The sequence below is a fragment of the Microcaecilia unicolor genome, chromosome 6 (genome assembly GCF_901765095.1).
Source record: "Microcaecilia unicolor chromosome 6, aMicUni1.1, whole genome shotgun sequence".
NCBI lineage: Eukaryota > Metazoa > Chordata > Amphibia > Gymnophiona > Siphonopidae > Microcaecilia > Microcaecilia unicolor.
The window spans coordinates 202,073,999-202,101,439 of record NC_044036.1 but is presented as its reverse complement, the minus strand read 5'-3'; the positions used below and the strand labels follow the sequence as shown (position 1 = coordinate 202,101,439).

The following is a 27,441-nucleotide window of genomic DNA, read 5'->3' as shown; positions in this document are numbered from 1 at the left end:
CTCAAAGATACTGTCCAGAAAATATATAACATATAAATCCAGTTTGCAAAATTAATCTTTTGCTACTTGATAATACTGTAGGTTTCAGCGATGCTGATAATTACTGGGCTTTCACTACACCCTCATATCTGAAGACAATTTTTTTTTAATAAGAATATATTCATTAAATACTTACTTTAGATCTTGCAGAAGGTCTTTTGAATTAAGCATAGTTATTAAAGAGGTGGTAGCTGCAGGAATGATGATTATGGGCGTTCGCGATCCTGTAGGTATAAAATTATGAAAAGTATACCATTTATATGTACAAAGTATGAATATTCTCTTAAAAGACTGCAACCAGGAGCACAGCTCACCTTTATAATCATGACCAAATGTCACATTAGGTAGCAAATTTCTTTCCCAGTATTACAAGAGAAAAATGTTTAAGTTCCTATAAATGACTCACCTTTCTTTTGGTTGGGAGGAGGTCTTGCTTGGGAAACTGAGGAAAAAAAATAAAGAGAAGCCTTAGGAACTAAAATTGGAAAATCTTTCTTCAGTTAGTCAAAAAATGAACTCTTAATTTGACTAAAACAGAAAAGACCATAAACTGTGAGCAATAAAAACAACACAAAAATTTACTTGTTAACTGCACCTTCTAGCTATTTCAGTAAAAAAAACCATGACGACTATCTAGCATTACTTCAAGGACCTCATGAAGCCTCTTCATGAATTATAAGAGGTTTACATTCACAACACACGATTAGATCTGTCCTATCTATACAGCTAAGAAAAACTGAAAAGCTGAAGCACACAGTCTAATTCCAAATCTTTCTTAATCCAAGTATATCAATAGAAATCAAACAAAATAAAACATGGAAAAGAAAATAAGATACCTTTTTTATTGGACATAACTTAATACATTTCTTGATTAGCTTTTGAAGGTTGCCCTTTTTCGTCAGATCGGAAAACCACACTCCTCTACTTAATCCAAGTAAAAATGCAGTTTACTAGCATATAGGCATTAACCAGGCCCAAAAGCACAAGTATATCCTGACCCTACTTGGGAAAAAAAAGCCCACTTGATTTTGATATTTGCTTAGGGTCAATTACTAACAACTTATTTATGTTTTCTCTCCATGCTTTACTTAATTCTAGCAGACCTCAGCAAGCCATAAGGTTGTGAGTCAACAAGTTGACTCATCTGATGATAGCAAGCTCTTCGAGAATACACCACTTTCTAGTTTTAATAGGAATTTAAAATGTATTCGCGCAGACTGCTAAATTATACAAATCTTCACAGTCCAAAAAACACATTATTCAATCATGCCTTTAGGTACAAATTTCTGAAGCGCACACAACAATTTAAAATATGCTCAGGTCAAGATTATTTCCATCTTGCACAGCTTGCCAAAATCCAAATTTGAGAAGCTTAGATGATGTACACTGTTTTCCCAACTTCTGGCTGTTCACTGGTTCCATGCACGGAGGATTTCCTTAATTGATTTCTAATACATTCATCTTCATGTTTATTTATGACTATGCAGAAAACGGCTACAGCCATATCAAATATTCACCATCCAACTTACTGTTATAAGGATGAGATGGAACTTACTAATTATCTCTATCTGACACGTCGTCAAAAACATGTTAATAGCTCCTGGCATTTAAATACTTTACAACTGTATATCATTAATAATGGGTGAAGGCTCAAGACCATTATTGTTAAGTGACATATTCCGCATCTTACTGAAACCTACAAAAAATTAACACTAAAGACATTAAAAGTTCTGAATGCTATTAAACAACTTGTGCACTTTTTATTTAATGCTCATGAAATGGGCTACTTCATTTAACCATACAACAGATACAAAGGCAATAACATAAGATTCTTCATGTGGATCTACAATTCAGTCTCCAGTCAGTCTCTTAGTTCCTCATTATTCTGCCATGTCTGCCAACAAACATGCCAATGTTGATTTTATTTTTAAACATCTGGAGCCCACTGAGTACTGAAAACCAATTATATCATTCAAGCTATGACTGTCATGTCATATCTTGATCTTAGAAATGTGTTTTGAATGCACAGAAAATTGTCTGTTTAAAGCAGAGAGTTAACATAATTGCCTACAAAGTCAGCTCTACTGAACTACTTGACCGAGAGATGATTTTTCAATATACTAATGCTACTATACCAAATAAAGAAAAGCTACTTATCCTTAATATGTGTTCTCTGAGGCTACCAAGGTAATTAACAGAACTGGGTTCTGGTGCCAACATCATAATGTTCTGGAAAGCTGTGTTAAAAGCTTATAAGCTTGCCCAAGCATGCATGAAAATTCCTGCTCTACTGGTGTTCTGCTGGGGTCTCCAGTCTATAAAATAGTTTAAAGAAGCCAGCTCCGAGGGGAAGAGTAATTTGCTTGCCTATTTATCTTGTTGCCCTTGGAGAATACCGGGTACAACAGATAAGCAGCTTTCTTTCTTTTAGAACAAGCAGCATAACAAAACCATACAACTTGGCATGCGTATGAATGTCTTCCAACAAAACTATTAAAAAATATAATGTGGACAACACATTTTTGTTTATACTTAATTGTTCAATTTGGAGGGCATTTTTAAATAATAAAAGGACCTGGATGGGAAAGAGACAAGTTCTCTCTCTTTCTGAAGGATTCTGGAGAAGAACACGGAAGTGTCATGCCAGAAGTCAGTGCACACATAATGGGATACTAAGGTATGGATGAAACACCGTTTCATGGCTTTACAAATCTTGGTGCAGGCTGGTCTTAGATGGACCAATAATGATGCCATCACATGCTTTGTAGAGTTAAGCATAAAAGAATGACTACACTACATTCGGGATCAAATGAAGCAAAATGTGGGTTGACTTTCTAAGAAGCACTTGCTTAACTGCAGGTCAACAGTTATTGCTCTCTCGTAATCTAGAATAAGGCCTAGCCTACAAGGAAATCTTGTTTTATGGATGTTTATGGTGGATAAGTCCCTACAGAAGGGATATCACCAACTCTACTGGCTGAGGGGACAACTACCAAAAATACGTTTCAGGTTAGGTACTTGAAAATATATTATAGCTGCTTCAAGGCAGCTTTCATCAATGGAATTACCATCATTTTGCAGTCTCATGACAGCGCAGGCAGCTTGACGGGGTATTTCACTTAAAGCAAGCAGCTAATAAATTTAAATTTAACTAAAGGTGAACAGAGATAGGGGGTTGTGTGCCAATCTGACTGAGGTAAACCCTTGCTTAAGAACAGTATAGAAGGCAATTTTAGAAGGGATATATGTGTAAACAAAAAAGGCCATTTATACATGAAATATTATGCAATACATAGAAATAGCAAATTTGGAAAAGGCACTACATATATGCCAGATGCATGCAAATTTCAAGGAGGAATGCTATAGCCATAATTTAGATGTGTGTTCATGTTCTTAATCCTTTTTAAAACACTATCAGTCACAAGCAGCACTGTACAGAGATATACAAAAAGAATCCTTGTTCCACTGAACCAAAAATAAAGCCTTGATATACATAAATAAGGAGAGATTTTACGCGAGTATTATGGATAAATGATCAAATGTAAAACCCAATCTCAAAAATATGAGTTTTTAGTTTGAATATAAATGGTCACACTGAATCAGACCAAAGGTCGATAAAGCCAGTACAGTATTTCCAATAGTAGCCAATTCAGGCCACAAGTACGTGACAATATCCCAAATCACAGCTTGATTCCAATTTGCTTCCTCTCAGGGATAAGCAGAGGCTTTTCCCATATCTACCTTAACTATTATAAATGTTCCCTCCAGGAACTTGTCCAAAACCAGCTACACTAACTGCCTTTACCATATCTTCCTGTAAGTTTCATTATTCAATGATTGAAAGAAAACAAATCTCAGCTTTGTTTTACATGTACTACTTACTAACAGTGTGTCCCTTAATCTTTGTACTTTCTGAAAGAGTAAACAATTGGATTTACGTTTACATGTTTCAAACCACTCAGTTTTAAAACTACTTATATTTCTCCTCAGATATTACTTCTACAAACTGAATAACCTCACTCTTTTCAGGCTTTTCTTACAGAAGTCACCCTATCCCTTTACCATCTTGATTCCCCTTACCCGTACCTTTTCTAATATTCTATTTCCTTTAAAGGCTGCTGCTGAACACTGAGAAGATAGTTTCAACATATTTCCCACAATGAGGCCCAGATGCTTTTAGTTGGTGAAGATTCCTTACGTGGAAACTAACATCATATAGTGTTGGCATTATCACTTTGCACTTATCCACATAAAACTTGGTCTATGGACACCCAGTCTTGTGAGAACCTCCATTTTAGCATAATTCTTGTGATTTAACAACTTTGAATAATTCTGTCATCTGCAATTCATCTTAATTCTCATTTCCAAATAATTAAAAAATGTTGCAAAGCACCAGTCCCAGAACAGATCCCTGTGGCACTATAGTACTCACCTTTCTCCACCAAGGAAACTGATTATTTAGCATTATTCCTTGTTTTCTATTTTCTAACCAATTCCCAATCCACAATAAGGTAGGGTTACCATATGCCTCCAGAAAAAGGAGGACAGATTAAGCCAGTCCGGGTTTTACTTCCAATGCTTTCAGTGGAAGTAAAATCTGGACTGGCTCAATCTATCCTCTTTTTTTCTGGAGCCATATCGTAACCCTACAATAAGGCATTATCCCCTATCCCATAACTTTTCAATTGCCTGAGGAGTGTCTCATGAAATATAGTGTGCCTGGATTTAAAACCAAAGTATCAATTGTATACCATCTGGGCCAGTGAGTTACTATTCTTTAGTTTGTCAGTTTGGCCTATTACACCTTCTAGCATAATTAAGATTTGTTTCACATTCTCTGAATTGCTACAATTAAATACCATTTCTGCCATGGGTTCCTTGCATGAATTTGAAACTGGTTAAAGAGAGTATTTCATATTCAGCGCCTGAATATATATATTTTAATATATTTATAAATGATTTAGAGATGGGAGTAACTAGCGAGGTAATTAAATTTGCTGATGACACAAAGTTATTCAAAGTCGTTAAATCACGACAGGATTGTGAAAAATTACAAGAGGACCTTACGAGACTGGGAGACTGGGCGGCTAAATGGCAGATGATGTTTAATGTGAGCAAGTGCAAGGTGATGCATGTGGGAAAAAAGAACCCTACGTCATGCAAGGTTCCACGTTAGGAGTTACGGACCAAGAAAGGGATCTGGGTGTCGTCGTCGATAACACACTGAAACCTTCTGCTCAGTGTGCTGCTGCGGCTAAGAAAGCGAATAGAATGTTGGGTATTATTAGGAAAGGTATGGAAAACAGGTGTGAGGATGTTATAATGCCGTTGTATCGCTCCATGGTGCGATCGCACCTTGAGTATTGTGTTCAATTCTGGTCGCCGCATCTCAAGAAAGATATAGTAGAATTGGAAAAGGTGCAGCGAAGGGCGACTAAAATGATAGCGGGGATGGGACGACTTCCCTATGAAGAAAGACTAAGGAGGCTAGGGCTATACAGCTTGGAGAAGAGACGGCTGAGGGGAGACATGATAGAGGTATATAAAATAATGAGTGGAGTGGAACAGGTGGATGTGAAGCTTCTGTTCACGCTTTCCAAAAATACTAGGACTAGAGGGCATGCGATGAAACTACAGTGTAGTACATTTAAAACAAATCGGAGAAAGTTTTTCTTCACCCAACGTGTAATTAAACTCAGGAATTCGTTGCCGGAGAAAGTGGTGAAGGCGGTTAGCTTAGCAGAGTTTAAAAAGGGGTTGGACGGTTTCCTAAAGGACAAGTCCATAAACCGCTACTAAACGGACTTGGAAAAATCCAAAATTCCAGGAATAACATGTATAGAATGTTTGTACGTTTGGGAAGCTTGCCAGGTGCCCTTGGCCTGGATTGGCCGCTGTCGTGGACAGGATGCTGGGCTCGATGGACCCTTGGTCTTTTCCCAGTATGGCATTACTTATGTACTTATGAAGATGCATACTCATGGCCACCACATTCCTCAGGCTCTGGCATGCGTAACGTGGTCAATCTCAAATCCAGATTTTATCCATACAAAGTCTCTCAGACATAGAGGAATATTCTACCAAACTACCTTGTATCTGTCCCCATCTCTAGTGACAAATGAGTCTCCTTATGAAGACATCTCATATCTAAGATTTGTTTATCGCACAGCAAGAGGTAACCTTCCCACTCCACAAGCTGCAGCACAGGCATGTGTTTTTAGTCTTCTAAAGTTTATAGAGGCCTTTCCTACATTACCAATTCACAGACTACAGAAAGACCAACAATTTCATATGTGGAAAATTCCCCTTACCATATGACTTGCTTCCAAGAAAATGGACATGAAATATAAGGTCCAAAGAGAACTTGATTTCAACAAAGTCAATCTCTTGCACACCTCCACAGGCAAGAAGGTTTTCCAAGGTGCCATACCATCTGCCTGAACTGTGGCTCACCAACGTTATATGATGCAGTATATGTATACTATATTTCATGCAGCCTCTCACTACCATCACAGACTAGCCTAGAAACCATATTAGCAGAAGCTACTAAGTGTGGAACCTATTTTATATATACAGCATATGACATTCAACGCTTCCACTACAATTTCTGCTTCTATCACTGTTGCTAGGCATCAGTCTTGGTTATATGCTTCTGGCCTATGTGAAAACATCCACAGCAGGTTGGCAGATGTTCCTTTCATAGGACATAGCCTATTTGGAAAGAAGGTAAAAGATAGTAATCAAAGGATAACTGCTCTAGTTTACATTTCTGTTCTGCCTATCATTAGTTTAGTTCACCTTCTAGATATATCAGTTTATCCCAATAAAGCCAAAACTATTAATATAGAAAAACACTTCTGTCCTACCAGAGGCAAGCTCAGTAAGTAGTGTCATGTCTCCATTAAATCCAGTCATGACATAGAACAATCTAAGCAAGCTAGGCTTGCTCAAGCAAAAGAGCAACCATTTTTTTTTACCGTTACTCCATGAAATGGTCAGAGTATCTTGAGGACATACAACCCACCCCACCTGTAGGGGGGTGAGGTTCACATCTTCCCTTGGCACTGAGAATGGATGAAGAACTCCTGGGTCCTCAGCATAATATATGCAAACAACAATCACCAATCTAGATCCTGCAGTGGCTAATAAAACCCCAGATACACGTCTACCACAACAAGTCAGTCAAACTCCATTTCTGCAAAGAGAAATTCAAGAGGAACATCATTCCCTCTATTCTGCCATTTCTGGAGAGGAGAGTGACTGTGTACACTGGATTTCAAAGTTTCTTACACAGACACCACAATCCATCCCTGCTGCAGAATTTCCAGTTCCTCCTTCAGGCAGGCCACTATTATTATTATTAGCTACCAGACACATGGAGCGCTGAACACCTGATACAAAGAGACAGTCCCTGCTCAAAAGAGCTTACAATCTATTACCTCAATGTCTTCCTTTTGGTTTTTCATCAGCCATCAGAGATTTTATCATCTACACAAACAAGATCATCTTTAGATTTTCCCTGAAAACTCAATCCAGAAACCTCCAAATACATTCTAACTAAAATAAAAACAAAAATGGTTATAAATGTGATCAGTGCTCAGTTTTTTTGGTGCATTACACAGACCGGAATCATCAACAGATGTATTGGCACCATTTTTTTCAATTCGTCCCGGTTGGAATATAGTTCCACCCTTAGCTGCAGATATATTATCCTGAAGATGCCGAACTAGGCAAAACATAGACCATGTTGAGGACAGAGGACAATTATTGGAAGTTGTTCTTCATGAAATACTAGTGGACAACGACATTTTACTTAGAAGTTTGACTCACAAGTAATAATTGCACAAGCATGAAGTTGTTACCATAAAGCATTACACTATAAGGACTGTTGACCAAGAGCAGCACACCAATCTATGTTAAGAAGTTTAAATTTGAATGTATGACATCTAAATTTCAGAAAGGAAGGATTGGAGTTTGGTGCTATGATGGACGAGTGGTGCCATTACATCTGTTGATAACTCCGGTCTGTGTAATGCACCAAAAAAAACTGAGCACTTATAATTCATATCATTTTTGTTTTTAGTTAGAATGTATTTGGAGGTTTCTGGATTGAGTTTTCAGTATTAATTGGAAACCGGTTAAAAAGTTAACCCAGTGTAAATTATAGAGTTTCTTTTCCATCACCTCCTCCAAAGTTTAGGCTTCATCAACTTCCAGATATCAGCCTTGTATCCTACAAACAGGAGCTCATTTATAGGAACAGTTTTAGAAACAGAACAAGCCAAAACTTTTTCTGCTGGCAGATTGCAAGAACTGATCCTACATGTCTGCAACATTCAGACTTCCACTACAACCATGGCCAAGATCTATTTACAAATAAATACTGGTCCATCCAGCTACCTCCATCCATGTTGAGCTGCCTAAGCAAAAATGAAATGGCTTTTGTGAAACCTCAAGTTCCAATAGAACCAGCAATTCCAAACACTTCCAATCCTTTCATATCCCTTGATTCAGTTATGAAACAAGCTGCCATGGTAGATGTCCATACCCAACCTGACCAGAGGTGCTCGCTTTTACTCTTCTGAGGCATTACTCCATTCTAAAAACTATGTCAAAGTCTGCAAGCCTTGTTCATATCTATCAATTGCAATTTTACACCCTATTTTAAGCCATTCAAATCTTCATTCATCTTTGAAACGTGGTGTTCATTCAAACAGATAAAGCAGAAATGTGGCGACTTGGTTGTTTGGTTTACCCCTTTTTTCAGTTATAGCTCAGGCTACTTATCCCAGAGAAAGGGGAGACTCTGAAGCCAATCAGGTCCTCTAAGGAGAGAAGCTACAGCCACCCAGAAAAAAAAGAGGTCTTTAGAAAAATATAGCGACTCCTAAAGCGGGCACTGTATTGCTGAAACACTGTTCTCTCTAGTCTGAATGGTTAAAAAAAAGTGTTATATATATATATATATATTCAATAAAACCACATCATATTCAAACCTATAGGTTTATTTGCATTGGTTGGCCATTGGTCCTTCTCTATTTTCTTTCCCCTTTGGACTTTCTCGTAGAGAATTTGCTTGTCTTCTGTTTTCTCAGAGTTGCATTCAGGTACAACAGGTATTTCCCTGTCCCTGGAGGACTCAATCTAAGTCAGTAACTGAGGCAACGGAGAATTAAGCAACTTGTCCAAGATCAGGAGTAGCCACAGTGGGATCTGCACCAAGCTTCCCTGGTTCTTAGCCAGCTTCTCTAAGTTACTCCTCCAATGAGCAAGAAAGAATGAGATCATTCTGCCTCTTCTGGGAAGTAGCAAAGTGAGGGACTTTGTTACTACCAGTTGCATCCAAATACAACCTGCTTGTTTCTCTGGTATTCAAAATCAAATGACCAACAAGCTCAGCAAAAATCTTGAACCACAATAGTTCCTGGATCAAAAACCCTGCAGCTCATCTTTCAGACCTGAGGAACCCTCAAATAGACCGTTTCACTAATAATGAAAGTACAAAGCTGCAACTCTGTTCTATATTCCATCTTCCAATTAGCTGATGAGATGGACAAGCAATCTCATGTACTTGGCCTCTACTTTACACTTATCATGCTAGCGTCTTGGTGACAATTCTGCATACTACTGCAACAGAGACCAGGCAATAGGATCACAGCACCATACTGACCTCATCAGAACTGGTTTCCACTCTTAAAAAAGCTCAAAGTTCTGCTCCCTTACAAACTTCAAATATATCCATTATTGATCACTCAGAATGAGATCTACCTTCTTCATACCAATATCAAACCCTAGCCCTCATAGTATGGAAATTCAACATTTTTTCTCTACCACAGACTATTTAGGATATTAGTTTCTATAAGGAAACTACCTGTCATGCAAATCTACATTTTTGAGTTGAAGTGGTTCTCCATCTGGTGCTTTATAAGTGTGCTTAACTCCACTCAATGTCCTCTTTTCACCAACTTGCACTATGTATAACATCTCTATTGTCGATCTATAATCTCCCTCAGTGTACATCTTTGTGCTCTCTCAGCCTATGATGCTCCAGCAGATTGACACTTTCAGCTTTCCAATGCCACACCATTTCTTAAATCATGAAAAGGCTTCTCCACATCAAACCCATCTGCAGAAGACCCTGTGCCAATGGATCTCAACAGCATCGTTATGAAGGTGCTGTTTGAGCCAATGGAGTCCGCTTCCATTAAACATATATGGAAATTATTTTTCTAGCCAAGGTAGCCCTACTGTAGGAGCAAAAGGCACTACATGCATCACTACATGCCACTATATAACAAAGTTATATAGGATTATAATTCATGGCATTATCCAGCATTACCAACCTGACATCAAAATACAGACACTGGCTAACTTCATCTTTAACTGCTAAGGCCTGCTGCTTGTTAGGCCTCAGATTTGCGTGCAATCAGCAAGGACTGCAAAACATCACCAAGGTTACAAGTAGACAAGGAGAACAACTGCATTACCTCAATCACAAGGGGAATTCACAAACTAGTTGTTGCAGAGTTTGAGACTCGTTTTCACTCAAGAAAAGCACGTTGTTTACTGAAACAATAGATTTCATGATTAAGGTGCCCCTTCAATGTGATGCCAATGAAATAATATTATGGCTCCTCAAGTTACATCATCTGACACAAAGTTTGTTGTACATCGGCCACAAGGCCAGGAATCACGTCACTGATTCAGCTGCAGCCTGCAATTTCTGAATAAAAAAGGCTCATATCTGAAGAAAATGGCTGTTTGCTTTACATCTGATCTGAAGTACACTCCCTGCCTGCTTGAGGAATACGCTTCCATTTGTCACACGTGTCATTACTGTCCAAGGTTGTATAGTTGACATGTAATCACTGTAGTGCTGGGGTTAGTATAACTGGCTGAAAGCTTACTGTAGGGTCTGATATGCGTTTGCTCTTAGCTGTTCCTATATAAATAAATAAGCAATCTATTTTATAATATCTTTGGGGTGTTGTGTTAGTATTTGTCACTATATCTTGAGCATGAGGACTCTGATCCATAGATAAAGGAAACATATTTACTTTCTAACAATACACTAATAAATTTATACTAGGTGTAACCTGTGTATGCCTCACACTACCAGAAAAAGTAAGTGAATATCAACCTTGGTGACCTATGAACTGTATACCTAACTTCTTCATAACAAGGTGGTTCTCCAAAATTATGAATTTTTACCCAAGGACATAAAAATTTCCCAGGTTAATAAGGAAATCCTGCTTCCTACGTTTCATCCAAAGCCTCCAAAGAATCCAAATAAGAAAGCACTTTATACCCTGAACTGTAAAATAGGCCCTTGTTTATTATCTCTACATAACTGAATCCGTCAGGGAGTCCACATGGCTCTCTGCTTTTTTTTTTTTTTTTTTTAATCCTAACAGACTGGGTAATCCAGTTGCCAAATGAGAGCTAGCAGTTTGGTTAGCATCCTGCATCAAATTATGTTATGAACAAACTAGTCCTTTATACACATCACATCAGTGCAACTGCAGCTGCTGAGACTCTTGAAATTTGCATTGCTGATACTATGGGTGGAAGAATAGCCTGCTAGGGTTCAAATCCCACTGCTACTCCATGTGATTTAGCCCTACATTGCCTCACATATCAACAGATTATATGTCCTCTAGGAACAGGAAAATACCTACTCTATCTGAATGTAACCTGTTTTGCACTACTAAGAAAAGGGAATGAGCTATATCCAAATTCCTTTAGTCCTAAAACAGTGACCTAGTCTTCACTTCATAACTGCACCTTTCACTATTGCTTGGGCCCGTTTACAAATCAGAGAGGTGTGCATTTGGTTAAGCTGTGCTGCCCAACATCTGGCATTGCAACTCATACCTCTTAATGTGTGTGTTGCTCCAGAATCACGGATAAAACAAAAAGCGCAGCACTGAGTTTGGGAGTAACCCACTTATGTGTCCGACTCAGTTCTGCTGGTGAAAAGAGAAACACTGTTGCTCACCTGTAATGGACATTTTAAGAGTGCAGGACATCCCCAAGAACTGCATTCCTGCCTGAGCTATGAAACTGAGGAGCTTTAGCAGAGTTGTTCCATCCCAGCGATGTCTCCATGCATGTGTGTGCCTGATCAATCCTGCTCTCTATAAAACACCAGTTGAAAGTCAACAGTGCTTTCCCTACTGTTTTCTTCCTTGCCCCAAATTTATTTATTGGATTCTTCTTACCCCACCTTTCTGTGGTACAATTAAAACTTTTTACATGTTAAGTACAGGTAACTTTGTCACTAATGGGATCACAATCTATGTTTTTTTGTACCTGAAGCAATGATGGATGGAGCGACTTGCCCGAGGTCACAGAGTTGCTGCAGTGGGAATGAAACCTGGAACCCCTGATTCTAAGCCCACTGCACTACCATTAAGCTACTCCTGAGTAGAGGAGACAGACTTATGCTTCCTCGATGTTGAAGGCCCACCAGCAGTTGGTACAGATCCTTCATGCTTAAGTACCGATACAGACACGTTGAATTTAATGTTTCACTGAAATAGTTTTTGTTGCTTGAACACTCTGGGTGACAGATGCTGCAATCCAGAACATTGTGACCAATGCCTAACCACTGCATGCAGAGATCCTAAATGTCTATGATGGACATCTTTCTGTGTCACCCCACAGCAGTACATGAAGCCTTTGGTTTTTCTCTATATCAAGTCAGAAAAATTGACAAAGCAAAAGAAAGTTTCATGAAAAATCAAGGACAACTAAAGCTGGCTGCATAGTCCAAATACTGAAGACTTGAAGTTGGGTGCCAACAACGAAAACATAAGAAAACTTGGGTTAAAAAAAAGTAGGAAAGCCTGAACAACAGATGGCAAGGAAGGAGGAAAGAATAGGGTCACAGCTTTTCATAATGTTATGTTTGCACCAATGACATCATCCAGCTGAGCTGCTGTATGTTATCCTGCTTTGTCGTAGAAAGGAAAACGTGGTTTAGAGAAAAAGATTAATTTGCGTTAAGGCAGCGGACTGCTGGCAATCTAACCCTCACTGAACAAAGGTAAGCTCAAATACCACCTGATCATCTCTACGCTGTACATATGCTAACTTGTTTTAAGCTGTTTCAAGAGCATTTCATCCCATAATAGCACTCAACAAGTGCTTTGTAAACTAGCGCTACTAAATTCTTTTTAACAGAATGTTAGGGTGGCTGCCAAAAAATTGTGGCTTCTGGTGATATACATCAGTTTTAAAGATACAAATTGAGTAGAGAGGTGTGGTAGCCTTTGAAGTCAGAATGATTGAATATTTTGACACCCAGACAGGACTTAAAGATCTGTGTTTTCTAGCCCATTATAAACCATAAAATTGTATTGCTATGTTTATCACCCTCCTCTCACCTATCCACCCCTATCCTGTTAGACTATCTTTGAAATGCTTGGATGTTTTATTTATATATACTGTCATCTACCACATTTGCTTATTTCCGATCTGACGAAGAAGGGCAACCTTTGAAAGCTAATCAAGAAATGTATTAAGTTATGTCCAATAAAAAAGGTATCTTATTTTCTTTTCCATGTTTTATTTTGTTTGATTTCTATTGATTAAAGACACAAATGAAAGGCTGTAATTCATTTAAATTTGTTAGGTAAAGAACATACATTTCTGGAAACTATGTTGACTATGCCCACAAAGATAGACATGAAAAGTAGCCCAAACATGCTATTCCTGTAAAAGTATTTCAAAGGTAAGAGGAATAAGCAGGATAGTAAACCATTTTGAAAGCTTCTATGAGGTAGGCTTTCTTCCGACACATCACTGTTTCTGTGCTACATTCATTGTATAGTGCAATAGGGTAAGCTGACATCAATACAATCTTTATGGACAGGGAAGTACCAACCTGACAGTTTCCATGTAGGAAATCATACTGAATACTAAGAGGTACGGTTGAAGCTGTACTTTATCCAGTTTGGCTTTCAGCTCTTACCAGCTTTACCCTTTTCATATCTTTACCTGTCAGTTCCAAACACATTTTTTTTTCTCTAATACAACAGCCCTAGAGAGACAGATGTGGCAGTGTGACCTTTTATCACTGATGAATACAATGAGCAGAAAGCCAAATTTACCATCACAACTGAAGCTCACTTATAATACACAGTATCCAATAGGAATACTTTACAAGAGAAAATTCCTACAGCTAATTAAAATTATAATTTTTATTTAGAACAGGATATGAGAAAAAATTGTGTCAATCCCTTGCCGATATATAAAAGGTTTTTATAACAAGAAACTAAAATCATGAAAATACACACCAATACTAAATTCTGATTGTGTATTGTGTTCAACTCTTTTTAATACTCATTATCCTTTTTCTTCATTTCTTGTACATCTCTGACCCCAGAGAAAATTCTTGAGTGGCTTGTATCCTTGATGGCCAATATGGCTCAAAAATAACTCAGCATTTTTCTCTTTTAATAAAAGCGGTAGTCTTCCTTTCTTACCTGGAATCAGGTAAGCCAAACCTGGCAGGAAACTACAGCAAGTCACCTCATATGTTCTGAGCCAAGGGAGCAGCTCAGTAAGTATGCTTCCAAATGCAAAGGACATGAATTCTGGCCAATTCTTATTCAAGGTTCCACACTGACTCAGGTACATAAATACTGCAGGCCATTTAGGGATATATGCCAATTTCACTATGGGATAATAGGGAATCCAGAGTCATCAGGAATACACAGTGATGATTTCCCCTATTACTGCATGTTATGTTACATTGAATGGCTTCTTGTCTTTACAGAAAATGTAATATTAGACAAAGGGAACATGAGTAAATTTAAGGAACAAAAATTATCCAGCACCCATCTCGCCCAAATGAAAAAGTAACAGCCCCCTTAATCAACCAAACTTTTAATTGATAATTAGATTCAGCTGACTAAACAGCCATGCTTGATTGCATCCAGCCTAGCTGAACCTAAACTTCACTATATATGAAACTTACCATGAAAGCAAAGCGCCCACCATAAAGTTTCTATAAGAACACTATGCTACAAGAAAAGGAAATTCCAAAAGAGCTAAGAAAAAAGTTGAAATATATGTCTGGAAAGAGTTACAAAATTTCTGTGACTCCACCAAACCATAGTAAAGCAAAGATACTTACCAGTAGCAGATATTCAAACAGCACATCTTATATTCTAACTGATGGGTAACGCGATCCTGCTCTGCCTGGTCCAGAGATTCTGACAAGCTACAAAGAGCTTTGTGGCGCGCAACACATGCTCAACTGCGCATAGGTGAGTGTCTTCCCACTCGCCGCAACAGCAAGACTACCGCAGCACAACAGCATTAAAAAACAAAACAGGAGACAACTCCAAGAGAAGGTGGGAGGATTGTTAGAACATAAGGCCGGCTGTCCTCGGAGAATACCTGCTACAGGTAAGTATCTTTACTTTTTTCAAGGACAAGCAGGCCTATTTATTCTCACTGATGAGGAAGCCCTAGCAACCAGGCTCACCAAAAACCACCACCACTGGACAACTGGGCCTTGCAACGGCAAAGACACAACTCAGATTAACCTGAAACTATATACAAACAGAAAAGTGAAGCCTGGAACAGAATAAAATAGGTCTATTGGGTGGAATTGAATTTTAGACCCCAAACAAATTCTACAAAACTGTCTGCCTGAATCCACTGTCGCATTGCGTCAGTTATCCTGCTCAAGGCAGTAGTGAGATGTGAATGTGTGGACAGAAGACCACGTTGCAACCTTGCAAATTTCTTCTATGGAGGCCGACTAAATGGGCTACCAGCGCAGCCATAGCTCTGACATTGTGACCCTCCAGGGTCGGTCCAGCCTGGAAATAAGTGAAAAATGTTATCTGTCAGCCAATTAGAAATTGTGTGTTTCCTGATGGCGACCCCCATCCTGATGGGATTAAAAGAAACAAAAAATTAGGCGGACCATCTGTGGGGCTTAGTCTGTGCCATGTAACAGGCAAATGCTCGCTTGCAGTCCAAGGTGTGCAAGGCACTCTCGCCAGGATGGCCATAAAGTCAGGAAAACAATGTTGGCAAGACAATAGACTGGTTCAGTTGGAACTTAGACACCACTTTAGGCAGGAACTTAGGGTATGTTCAGAAGATTACTCTGTGATGAAACTTAGTATAAGGTGCATCCACTACTAAGGCCTGAAGCTCATTGACCCTACAAGCTGAAGTAACAGCCACCAAAAAAATGACCTTCCAGGTCAAGTACTTCAGATGGCAAGAATCCAGTGGCTCAAAAGAAGCTTTCATCAGCTGGGTGAGAATGACGTTGAGGTCCCATGATACAGGTGGAGGTTTGACAAGGGTTCTGACAAAAGCAAACCTCTGACGAAGAGAACTAAAGGCTGTCCAGAGATGGGTTTACCCTCCACATGTTGATAAGCACTGAGGTGAACCCTTATGGACTAGGTCTTGAGATCAGACTCAGATAGGTGTAGATGGTATTCAAGCAGGGACTGTGTAGGGCAAGAAAGGGGAGCTAGGGCCCTGTTCACGCACCAGATTGAAAATCTCCTCCATTTGAAAGAGCAACACCTCTTAGTGAAATGTTTTCTGGAAGCCAGCAAGACCCGGGAGACACCCTCTGGAAGACCCAAGGAAGCAAATTCTAGGCTCTCAACATCCAGGCTGTAAGGGCCAGAGACTGAAGGCTGGTATGCAGAAGAGATCCCTTGTTCTGCATGAGGAGGGTTGGAAAACAATCTCCACAGTTCTTCAGAGGATAACTCCAAAAAAGGGAACCAGATCTGTCAAGGCCAGTAAGGAGTGATTAGAATCATGGTGTCGCGGTCTTGCTTGAGTATGAGCAAAATCTTCCCCAAAAGAGGTATGGGAGGATACACATACAGAAGACCTGTCTCCCAACTGAGGAGGAAGGCATCTGACGCTAGTCTGTTATGGGCCAGGAGCAGAACTGAGGGGACTTTGTGATCAATTGATGTGAGTGGAAGAGAGATCCACCAAGGGGGTGCCACACACTTGGAAGATCTCCTGGGCAACACTCATGTTGAGGGGCAACACTCATGTTGAGTGACCACTCATGCGGTTGCATAACCCTGCTCAGTCTGTAGGCCAGACTGTTCTTTTTGCCCGCCAGATAAGTGGTGCGAAGGAGTATGCCATGCTGGACAGCCCAATGCCACATTCGGATGGCCTCCTGACACAGAGGGCGTGATCCGGTGCCCCTTGCTTGTTGGCGCAATAACATGGCAACCTGATAGTCCATTTGAATGTGCATAATTTGGCGAGACAGCCGAACTCTGAAAGCCTTTAGAGCGTTCCAAATCCCCCAAAGTTCCAGGAGATTGATCTGGAGATCCATTTCCTGGCCAGACCAAGCACTTTGAGTGTGGAGCCCATCTACATGAGCTCCCCACCAACAATTTACCTCTTTTGATTCAAACCCCACCACCCTCCCCCAGGAGTGATAACAGGGTACTGCTCCTGTTTTCAAAAGTGTGTCCGAGTCCAGGTTTGGTTGTTTTTTTTTTTTTTTGTTGGGGGGGGGGGGGGGGGGAGTGAAGGTGTCCAATTAAGGAGCTAGGGAGGAGGAGGAACGGTTGCTGGATCTGGTGCAGAGGAAAAGAAGGTAGTTGTTGGACCTTAGGGGGGGGGTGGGAGGAGGGAAGAAAAGGAAGACTGCCAGCATAACCTAGGCAAGGAAGCATTTGAGAAAGGCCCAGATTGATGGGAATGGATGCCACTCGCGCGCACTAATTGGTGCCATAACCCCATGTGCTAACAGTCAGCGGAACATAGTAAGTCTGGTAAGTGTGGCGGGATGTCACATTAACTGTGGTACAAGGTCCATACTCCAATGCTGCATATCCCACCCTTTCTGACAGGAAAATATGAGCAAAGGCGGGATGCAGCAGCACTGAAGTATGTGCACTTGTAGCAAGGCTGCCGCAGGAGACTGGAGGGGGAGGTGCCAGAAACCCTAGCTCCGCTCCTGCATGGGAAGATATTTATCAGTTCCTCTTCAACCCTTTTGGACCCAAAGTTTAATTTGATTTGTGGACTTAATATACCGCTTAATACAGCCATAGTGTTAAAGCTGTTTACAATAATATACATATACAACAGAAAACTATCACGATAATTAAATGCATATATGTAATACTAGTCATTATTAAGCACAATACCATTACATAAATACTAAAGCTGCATTTCGATTAAAAATTTAATCGTGATTAATAACGTGATTAAAGGTATTTTATTTTTTCCCCACTGCTGCTCCTTTTGACTCTGGGCAATAGAGGATTAAGTGACTTGCCCAGAGTCACAAGGAATTGCGGAGTGGGAAAAAAATTGCATACCTTTAACCATGTGATTAATCATGATTAAAAAGCTGCCCTAATACCAATATAAAATTCAGCCAAAGCGAATGCTACATACCTGTAGAAGGTATTCTCCGAGGACAGCAGGCTGATTGTTCTCACTGATGGGTGACGTCCTCGGCAGCCCCTCCAATCGGAATCTTCCTAGCAAAGTCCTTTGCTAGCTCTCGCGCGCATGCGCGGCCGTCTTCCCGCCCGAAACCGGCTCGAGCCGGCCAGTCCAGTATGTAGCAAGACAATACACTTCAAGGGAAGACTCAACTCCTAAGGGGAGGCGGGCGGGTTTGTGAGAACAATCAGCCTGCTGTCCTCGGAGAATACCTTCTACAGGTATGTAGCATTCGCTTTCTCCGAGGACAAGCAGGCTGCTTGTTCTCACTGATGGGGTATCCCTAGCCCCCAGGCTCACTCAAAACAACAACCATGGTCAATTGGGCCTCGCAATGGCGAGGACATAACTGAAATTGACCTAAAAAATTTACCAACTAACTGAGAGTGCAGCCTGGAACAGAACAAACAGGGCCCTCGGGGGGTGGAGTTGGATCCTAAAGCCCAAACAGGTTCTGAAGAACTGACTGCCCGAACCGACTGTCGCGTCGGGTATCCTGCTGCAGGCAGTAATGAGATGTGAATGTGTGGACAGATGACCACGTCGCAGCTTTGCAAATTTCTTCAATAGAGGCTGACTTCAAGTGGGCTACCGACGCAGCCATGGCTCTAACATTATGAGCCGTGACATGACCCTCAAGAGCCAGCCCCGCCTGGGAGTAAGTGAAGGAAATGCAATCTGCTAGCCAATTGGATATGGTGCGTTTCCCTACAGCCACTCCCCTCCTATTGGGATCAAAAGAAACAAACAATTGGGCGGACTGTCTGTGGGGCTGTGTCCGCTCCAGGTAGAAGGCCAATGCTCTCTTGCAGTCCAATGTGTGCAGCTGACGTTCAGCAGGGCAGGAATGAGGACAGGGAAAGAATGTTGGCAAGACAATTGACTGGTTCAGATGGAACTCCGACACGACCTTTGGCAAGAACTTAGGGTGAGTGCGGAGGACTACTCTGTTATGATGAAATTTGGTGTAAGGAGCCTGGGCTACCAGGGCCTGAAGCTCACTGACTCTACGAGCTGAAGTAACTGCCACCAAGAAAATGACCTTCCAGGTCAAGTACTTCAGATGGCAGGAGTTCAGTGGCTCAAAAGGAGGTTTCATCAGCTGGGTGAGAACGACATTGAGATCCCATGACACTGTAGGAGGCTTGACAGGGGGCTTTGACAAAAGCAAACCTCTCATGAAGCGAACAACTAAAGGCTGTCCTGAGATCGGCTTACCTTCCACACGGTAATGGTATGCACTGATTGCACTAAGGTGAACTCTTACAGAGTTGGTCTTGAGACCAGACTCAGACAAGTGCAGAAGGTATTCAAGCAGGGTCTGTGTAGGACAAGAGTGAGGATCTAGGGCCTTGCTGTCACACCAGACGGCAAACCTCCTCCAATGGAAGAAGTAACTTCTCTTAGTGGAGTCTTTCCTGGAAGCAAGCAAGATGCGGGAGACACCCTCTGACAGACCCAAAGAGGCAAAGTCTACGCTCTCAACATCCAGGCCGTGAGAGCCAGGGACCGGAGGCTGGGATGCAGAAGAGCCCCTTCGTTCTGCGTGATGAGGGTCGGAAAACACTCCAATCTCCACGGTTCTTCGGAGGATAACTCCAGAAGAAGAGGGAACCAGATCTGACGCGGCCAAAAAGGAGCAATCAGAATCATGGTGCCTCGGTCTTGTTTGAGTTTCAACAAAGTCTTCCCCACCAGAGGAATGGGAGGATAAGCATACAGCAGGCCTTCCCCCCAGTCCAGGAGGAAGGCATCCGATGCCAGTCTGCCGTTGGCCTGAAGCCTGGAACAGAACTGAGGGACTTTGTGGTTCACTCGAGATGCGAAGAGATCCACCAAGGGGGTGCCCCACGCTTGGAAGATCTGGCGCACCACTTGGGAGTTGAGCGACCACTCGTGAGGTTGCATAATCCTGCTCAACCTGTCGGCCAGACTGTTGTTTACGCCTGCCAGATATGTGGCTTGGAGCACCATGCCTCGACGGCGAGCCCAGAGCCACATGCTGACGGCTTCCTGACACAGGGGGCGAGATCCGGTGCCCCCCTGCTTGTTGACATAGTACATGGCAACCTGGTTGTCTGTCTGAATTTGGATAATTTGGTGGGACAGCCGATCTCTGAAAGCCTTCAGAGCGTTCCAGATCGCTCGCAACTCCAGGAGATTGATCTGTAGACCGCGTTCCTGGAGGGACCAGCTTCCTTGGGTGTGAAGCCCATCGACATGAGCTCCCCACCCCAGGAGAGACGCATCCGTTGTCAGCACTTTTTGTGGCTGAGGAATTTGGAAAGGACGTCCCTGAGTCAAATTCGACCAGATTGTCCACCAATACAGGGATTCGAGAAAACTCGTGGACAGGTGGATCACGTCTTCTAGACCCCCAGCAGCCTGAAACCACTGGGAGGCTAGGGTCCATTGAGCAGATCTCATGTGAAGACGGGCCATGGGAGTCACATGGACTGTGGAGGCCATGTGGCCCAGCAATCTCAACATCTGCCGAGCTGTGATCTGCTGGGACGTTCGCACCCGCGAGACGAGGGACAACAAGTTGTTGGCCCTCGCCTCTGGGAGATAGGCGCGAGCCGTCCGAGAATCCAGCAGAGCTCCTATGAATTCGAGCTTCTGCACTGGGAGAAGATGGGACTTTGGATAATTTATCACAAACCCCAGTAGCTCCAGGAGGCGAATAGTCATCTGCATGGACTGCAGGGCTCCTGCCTCGGATGTGTTCTTCACCAGCCAATCGTCGAGATATGGGAACACATGCACCCCCAGCCTGCGAAGTGCCGCTGCTACCACAGCTAGGCACTTTGTGAACACCCTGGGCGCAGAGGCGAGCCCAAAGGGTAGCACACAGTACTGGAAGTGGCGTGTGCCCAACTGAAATCGCAGATACTGCCTGTGAGCTGGCAGTATCGGGATGTGAGTGTAGGCATCCTTCAAGTCCAGAGAGCATAGCCAATCGTTTTGCTGAATCATGGGGAGAAGGGTGCCCAGGGAAAGCATCCTGAACTTTTCTTTTACGAGATATTTGTTCAGGGCCCTTAGGTCTAGGATGGGACGCATCCCCCCTGTTTTCTTTTCCACAAGGAAGTACCTGGAATAGAATCCCAGCCCTTCTTGCCCGGATGGCACGGGCTCGACCGCATTGGCGCTGAGAAGGGCGGAGAGTTCCTCTGCAAGTACCTGCTTGTGCTGGAAGCTGTAAGACTGAGCTCCCGGTGGACAATTTGGAGGTTTGGAAGCCAAATTGAGGGTGTATCCTTGCCGGACTATTTGCAGAACCCACTGATCGGAGGTTATGAGAGGCCACCTTTGGTGAAAAGCTTTCAACCTCCCTCCGACTGGCAGGTCGCCCGACACTGACACTTGGATGTCGGCTATGCTCTGCTGGAGCCAGTCAAAAGCTCGCCCCTTGCTTTTGCTGGGGAGCCGCGGGGCCTTGCTGAGGCGCACGCTGCTGACGAGAGCGAGCGCGCTGGGGCTTAGCCTGGGCCGCAGGCTGTCGGGAAGGAGGATTGTACCTACGCTTACCAGAAGTATAGGGAACAGTCTTCCTTCCCCCGAAAAAACGTCTACCTGTAGAGGTAGAAGCTGAAGGCTGCCGGCGGGAGAACTTGTCGAATGTGGTGTCCCGCTGGTGGAGAGACTACCACCTGCTCGACTTTTTCTCCAAAAATGTTGTCCGCACGGCAAGGCGAGTCCGCAATCCGCTGCTGGATTCTATTCTCCAGGTCGGCGGCACGCAGCCATGAGAGCCTGCGCATCACCACACCTTGAGCAGCGGCCCTGGACGCAACATCAAAAGCGTCATAAACTCCTCTGGCCAGGAATTTTCTGCACGCCTTCAGCTGCCTGACCACCTCCTGAAAAGGCTTGGCTTGCTCAGGGGGAAGAGCATCAACCAAGCCCGCCAACTGTCGCACATTATTCCGCATGTGTATGCTCGTGTAGAGCTGGTAAGACTGAATTTTGGCCACGAGCATAGAGGAATGGTAGGCCTTCCTCCCAAAGGAGTCTAAGGTTCTAGAGTCTTTGCCCGGGGGCGCCGAAGCATGCTCCCTAGAACTCTTAGCCTTCTTTAGGGCCAGATCCACAACTCCAGAGTCGTGAGGCAACTGAGTGCGCATCAGCTCTGGGTCCCCATGGATCCGGTACTGGGACTCGATCTTCTTGGGGATGTGGGGATTAGTTAAAGGCTTGGTCCAGTTCGCCAGCAATGTCTTTTTGAGGACATGGTGCAGGGGAACAGTGGACGCTTCCTTAGGTGGAGAAGGATAGTCCAGGAGCTCAAACATTTCAGCCCTGGGCTCGTCCTCCACAACCACCGGGAAGGGGATGGCCGTAGACATCTCCCGGACAAAGGAAGCAAAAGACAGACTCTCGGGAGGAGAAAGCTGTCTTTCAGGAGAGGGAGTGGGATCAGAAGGTAGACCCTCAGACTCCTCGTCAGAGAAATATCTGGGGTCTTCTTCTTCCTCCCACGAGGCCTCACCCTCGGTGTCAGACACAAGTTCACGGACCTGCGTCTGCAACCGTGCCCGGCTCGACTCCGTGGAGCCACGTCCACGATGGGGGCGTCGAGAGGTAGACTCCCTCACCCGCATCGGCGAAGCTCCCTCCGCCGACGTAGTCGGGGAGCCCTCCTGGGAGGTGGCCGCAGTCGGCACCGCACGCGGTACCGACGTCGGGGACCTCACCCCGGGCGATGGGCCAGCCGGCGCCACGCTCGACGGTACCGGGGGCGCAAGCACCGCCGGTACCGGAGGGGTAGGGCGCAACAGCTCTCCCAGAATCTCTGGGAGAACAGCCCGGAGGCTCTCGTTCAGAGCGGCTGCAGAGAAAGGCATGGAGGTCGATGCAGGCGTCGACGTCAGAACCTGTTCCGGGCGTGGAGGCTGTTCCGGGCTGTCCAGAGTGGAGCGCATCGACACCTCCTGAACAGAGGGTGAGCGGTCCTCTCGGTGCCGATGCCTGCTGGGTGCCGACTCCCTCGGCGACCCAGAACTCTCGGTGCCGACGCGGGGAGGGGACCGGTGTCGATGCTTCTTCAACTTCTTCCGAAGCATGTCACCGGAGCTCCCCGGCACCGACGAGGAGGACGTAGAATCCAGCCGTCGCTTCCTCGGGGCCGAGGCCGAAGGAGGTCGGTCTCGGGGGGGCTGTACCGCAGGAGCCCTCAGGGTAGGAGGAGACCCACCCGAGGGCTCACCGCCACCAGCAGGGGAATGGACAGCCCTCACCTGCACTCCACACGATGCACCACCGTCCGACGACATCAGGAGACGAGGTCCCGGTACCACCGACGTCGATGCAGCTATCCGATGTCTCGGCGCCGATGCAGAGGGCCGATGCCTCGATGCACTCGATGCACTGGCAGCCAAGGAAGAAGGTCTGGACGCTGATGACGTCGATGCACACGATGACCCCGGTGCCGATGCCGACGAAGAGCCCGAGAACAAAACGTTCCACTGGGCCAATCTCGCTACTTGAGTCCGCCTTTGTAAGAGGGAACACAGACTACAGTTCTGGGGACGGTGCTCGGCCCCCAGACACTGAAGACACGAAGAGTGCCTATCAGTGAGCGAGATTACCCGGGCGCACTGGGTGCACTTCTTGAAGCCGCTGGAAGGCTTCGATGTCATGGGCGGAAAAATCACGCCGGCGAAGTCAAAATCCGAAATGACGAATTTGGAGCACCAAAACTTTAAGGGAGAAAAATCTCGACCGAGGCCGAAAAGAGGCCTACCCAGACAACGAAAGAAAACTTACCGGGGCAAAAACTGGAAATACGGGAAGGGGCAAACGAAACCCAAGAGGGTTTCCGGAGCACTTTCCGAACGAAAAGAAACTTTTCCGAAGAAAAAACACGTCGATTAAATAACGGACGCGCGAGGTCGACTCTCCGGGGCTCACCACGGCAAAAAACACAGCCGTACCGAGTGCGGACGAAAGAAGACTGGCCGGCTCGAGCCGGTTTCGGGCGGGAAGACGGCCGCGCATGCGCGGTGCGCGCGGGCGCGCGAGAGCTAGCAAAGGACTTTGCTAGGAAGATTCCGATTGGAGGGGCTGCCGAGGACGTCACCCATCAGTGAGAACAAGCAGCCTGCTTGTCCTCGGAGAACAACCTATCCATAATTATTTTAAAAGCCAGGACTTTAGAGCTTTATGAAACACAGAATAACTGGTAATACTGTTAAGCTCAGTTAGCAATAAATTCCAAAGTAAAGACCCAGCATAGATTAAAAAAAAAAAAACCCACCACCACTTTGTCAACTTATCAAAGATGGAAGTTGAATCAAAACATTTCTGAGAAGAGCAGAAGGTAAGCTGAGATGTATATTCTTTTAACTTAGCTGATAAGTATTTTGGAGTACCCATATGAAAAGCTTTGTAAACAAGACAAAGCAATTTAAATGAAAGCCATGTTTCAACAGGTAACCAATGCAATTCTATCAGAACAGGCTGTACAGACAAACTGATCTAAGCACCAATTGCAGTATGGTGTATCATAAGAATTGGTTTTCAATCCTGACTCAGAAGGTATTCAAGCAGTTTTTGTGCAGAATGAGAAAAGGAGTCTAGGGTCCTCCCATCACACCAGATAGCAAAGTCCTCCATTTAAACAAAAGCCTACTAATGGAATCTCTACTCAGAGCCAATGAAACACTGTCAGATAAATTCAAAGACGCTACATCCAAGCTGTGAAGAAAGCAAGGGACTCAATGTTGGGATGCAACAGAGTTCTTCAAGATTGCGTGATAATTGGGGAATTTCCCAATTTTATGGGTCTTCTTGTGCAAAGCTTCAGAGGAAGAGGGAACCACACTGGTTTTGGCCAAAATGGAGTCATGAGTATCATGGTTCCATGATCTTATCTGAGTTTCAAAAGAGTTTTCACTATCAGGGACATTGGAAACTAAGTGTACAGAAGACCTTTCCTGCCAATCTAGGAGAAAGGTGTCCCTAGCCAGTGTGCCATATGTTCCTGTACTAGAACAGAATTGAAGCCTACTTGTTTTGAGTAGTGACAAATGTCTCTAGATATCCTCTTGCCAATGACTACTTGTATGTAAGTACACAAGTCAGTTCACCTGCCAGATTAGTGAGCCCAGAGAGTCAGATCCTGACAAATGGCCCAGTTCCACATCCAGTCTCCCAACATAGAAGGTACTATCCCATTCCTCCCTGCTTGTTGGTGTAAAACTTGAATTTCCTATCTATATCAATACAGTTTTGTTGGCCAACCAATATCCGAAATCATTTAAAGCAGCAGATTTCAACCCAGTCCTCAGGGACCACCTGGCTAGTTAGGTTTTCAGGATATCCAAAATAAATATGCATGATAGATTTACATGAACTGCCTTCTTGGTATGCAAATTTTTCTCATGCATATTTATTATGGATATCCTGAAAACCCAACTGGCATGGTGGTTTTTAAGGGCTGGGTTGAAAGATGCTGCTTTAGCACATTCTAGACTGATCTGAATTCTAGGAAACTTGATGAAGTGTCTATATGGGATTCTCAATCCAGTATGGATTCATCTGTCAGTACGGTTTGAATCTGTAGAACTTGGAAGAGGATGCCTTTTTATCAGACTGAACTCTCCTGCAGTTTATGACTAAACTTCACACACAAAATCCACTGAGCTTGCCTCATCTTGAAACGTGCCAACAGTATCAAGTAATGTTGAGGCCATATAACCCAAAATTCCCAACATGTTTCATGCTGATGTCTGCCGACTCTCTTGGATTTCTACCACCATGTACACCACACATTGGTGATCCTTTGCTGTGGTAGGCCTTCACTTGAATAATGTCTAGCACAGCTCCTATGAATTGTAACTGTGGTGATGGGTTTAGCTGAGACTCGGGGTAGTTTATGTTAAACCCTATTAACTTCCAGCACCCATATGGGTGAGCACACTGACCTTTTAACCTTTTTTTTTTCAGATGTGCTCTTGACTAGCCAATCATCCAAATAGGGAAACGTGCATCCTCAGTCTTCTTGGACATGCTCTATGATTGCAAGACATTTTGTAAATATCATTGCATACACATGAGGCCAAAAAGCAGTACACAGTAGTATTCCCCCATGATGAATCTGAGATATCACCTCTGACTGAATACATCTGAGTAGGCAAACTTTAAGTCCAGAGAACTTAACAAGTCTTCCTTTAAAAGAAAGGGAATTATGGTACTAAGGGAAAAACTTCACTCACTTGAAAAACTTATTCAAGACCCTTATGCCTAAGAGGACCCCCCCCCAAGTCTTATTTGTGAATATGAAAAACTTGCAGTATAATCTTTGCCCTCTTTCCCCTGGTGGAATGGGTTCAATTGCATTAGCATTGTAGATGGAAAAGAACTCCTGGGCAATTATTTCCTGATTCTGAGAATGCTGCTGCTTCTTGAAACCAGAAGCCTTTTATATAGAGTTGACCTGCTTTTTAAATAGGAGTGCCAAATTCTATTCTGTATGCCCTAAAGGACTCAAACAGGCACTGTCACAGCTTCTGCAGGGTGGGGGGGGGGGGCAGAATTGAAGGATATCCCATGCTTCTGCCCTGCATTCCTCCTCTGTCTCAAACTTAAAGGAAGAGCTTAAGAGGAAGGAAGCCCCTAAACTGAGCTATTTATACCAAATGGAGAAGCTAATGGCAATGTTTTTTTTCTCTCTCCCCCCCCCCCCCCCCCCCCGAGTTACCCAATGGGATGGTTCATAAAAAGAAAACCATCAAATTGAAGGTTTTGTCTGTTTTGTCTGATTTGCCAGTTCTGGCAGTTTTTTTTTTAATTTATAGAAGTCTTTATTGAGCATTGCAAAATCAATACAACATCTACTCAGATTGGTGCAATAAAGTTATGTACATATCCACACAATCATTCAGTGAGTAGTTGACAAAAGAAACATCAGTTAACTAACAA

The 27,441-nt window shown here is 43.4% G+C and overlaps 2 protein-coding genes across 2 annotated transcripts in view; one reads left to right on the top strand and one right to left on the bottom strand.

The window, feature by feature from the left end:
• The window catches only part of CDC73 (cell division cycle 73), a 476,174-nt gene that overhangs the window by 149,761 nt on the left and 298,972 nt on the right, over positions 1 to 27,441 (bottom strand). Inside the window, exons 12-13 of the mRNA XM_030205684.1 lie at positions 446 to 481; positions 176 to 263 (exon numbers count right to left, since the gene is read on the bottom strand). Coding sequence (XP_030061544.1) covers positions 176 to 263; positions 446 to 481 — 124 coding nt within the window. The remainder of the gene's footprint in view (positions 1 to 175; positions 264 to 445; positions 482 to 27,441) is intronic.
• The window catches only part of B3GALT2 (beta-1,3-galactosyltransferase 2), a 73,842-nt gene continuing 59,414 nt past the window's right edge, over positions 13,014 to 27,441 (top strand). The window contains exon 1 of the mRNA XM_030205692.1: positions 13,014 to 13,087. The gene's annotated coding sequence lies outside the window, so the exon portion shown is untranslated. The remainder of the gene's footprint in view (positions 13,088 to 27,441) is intronic.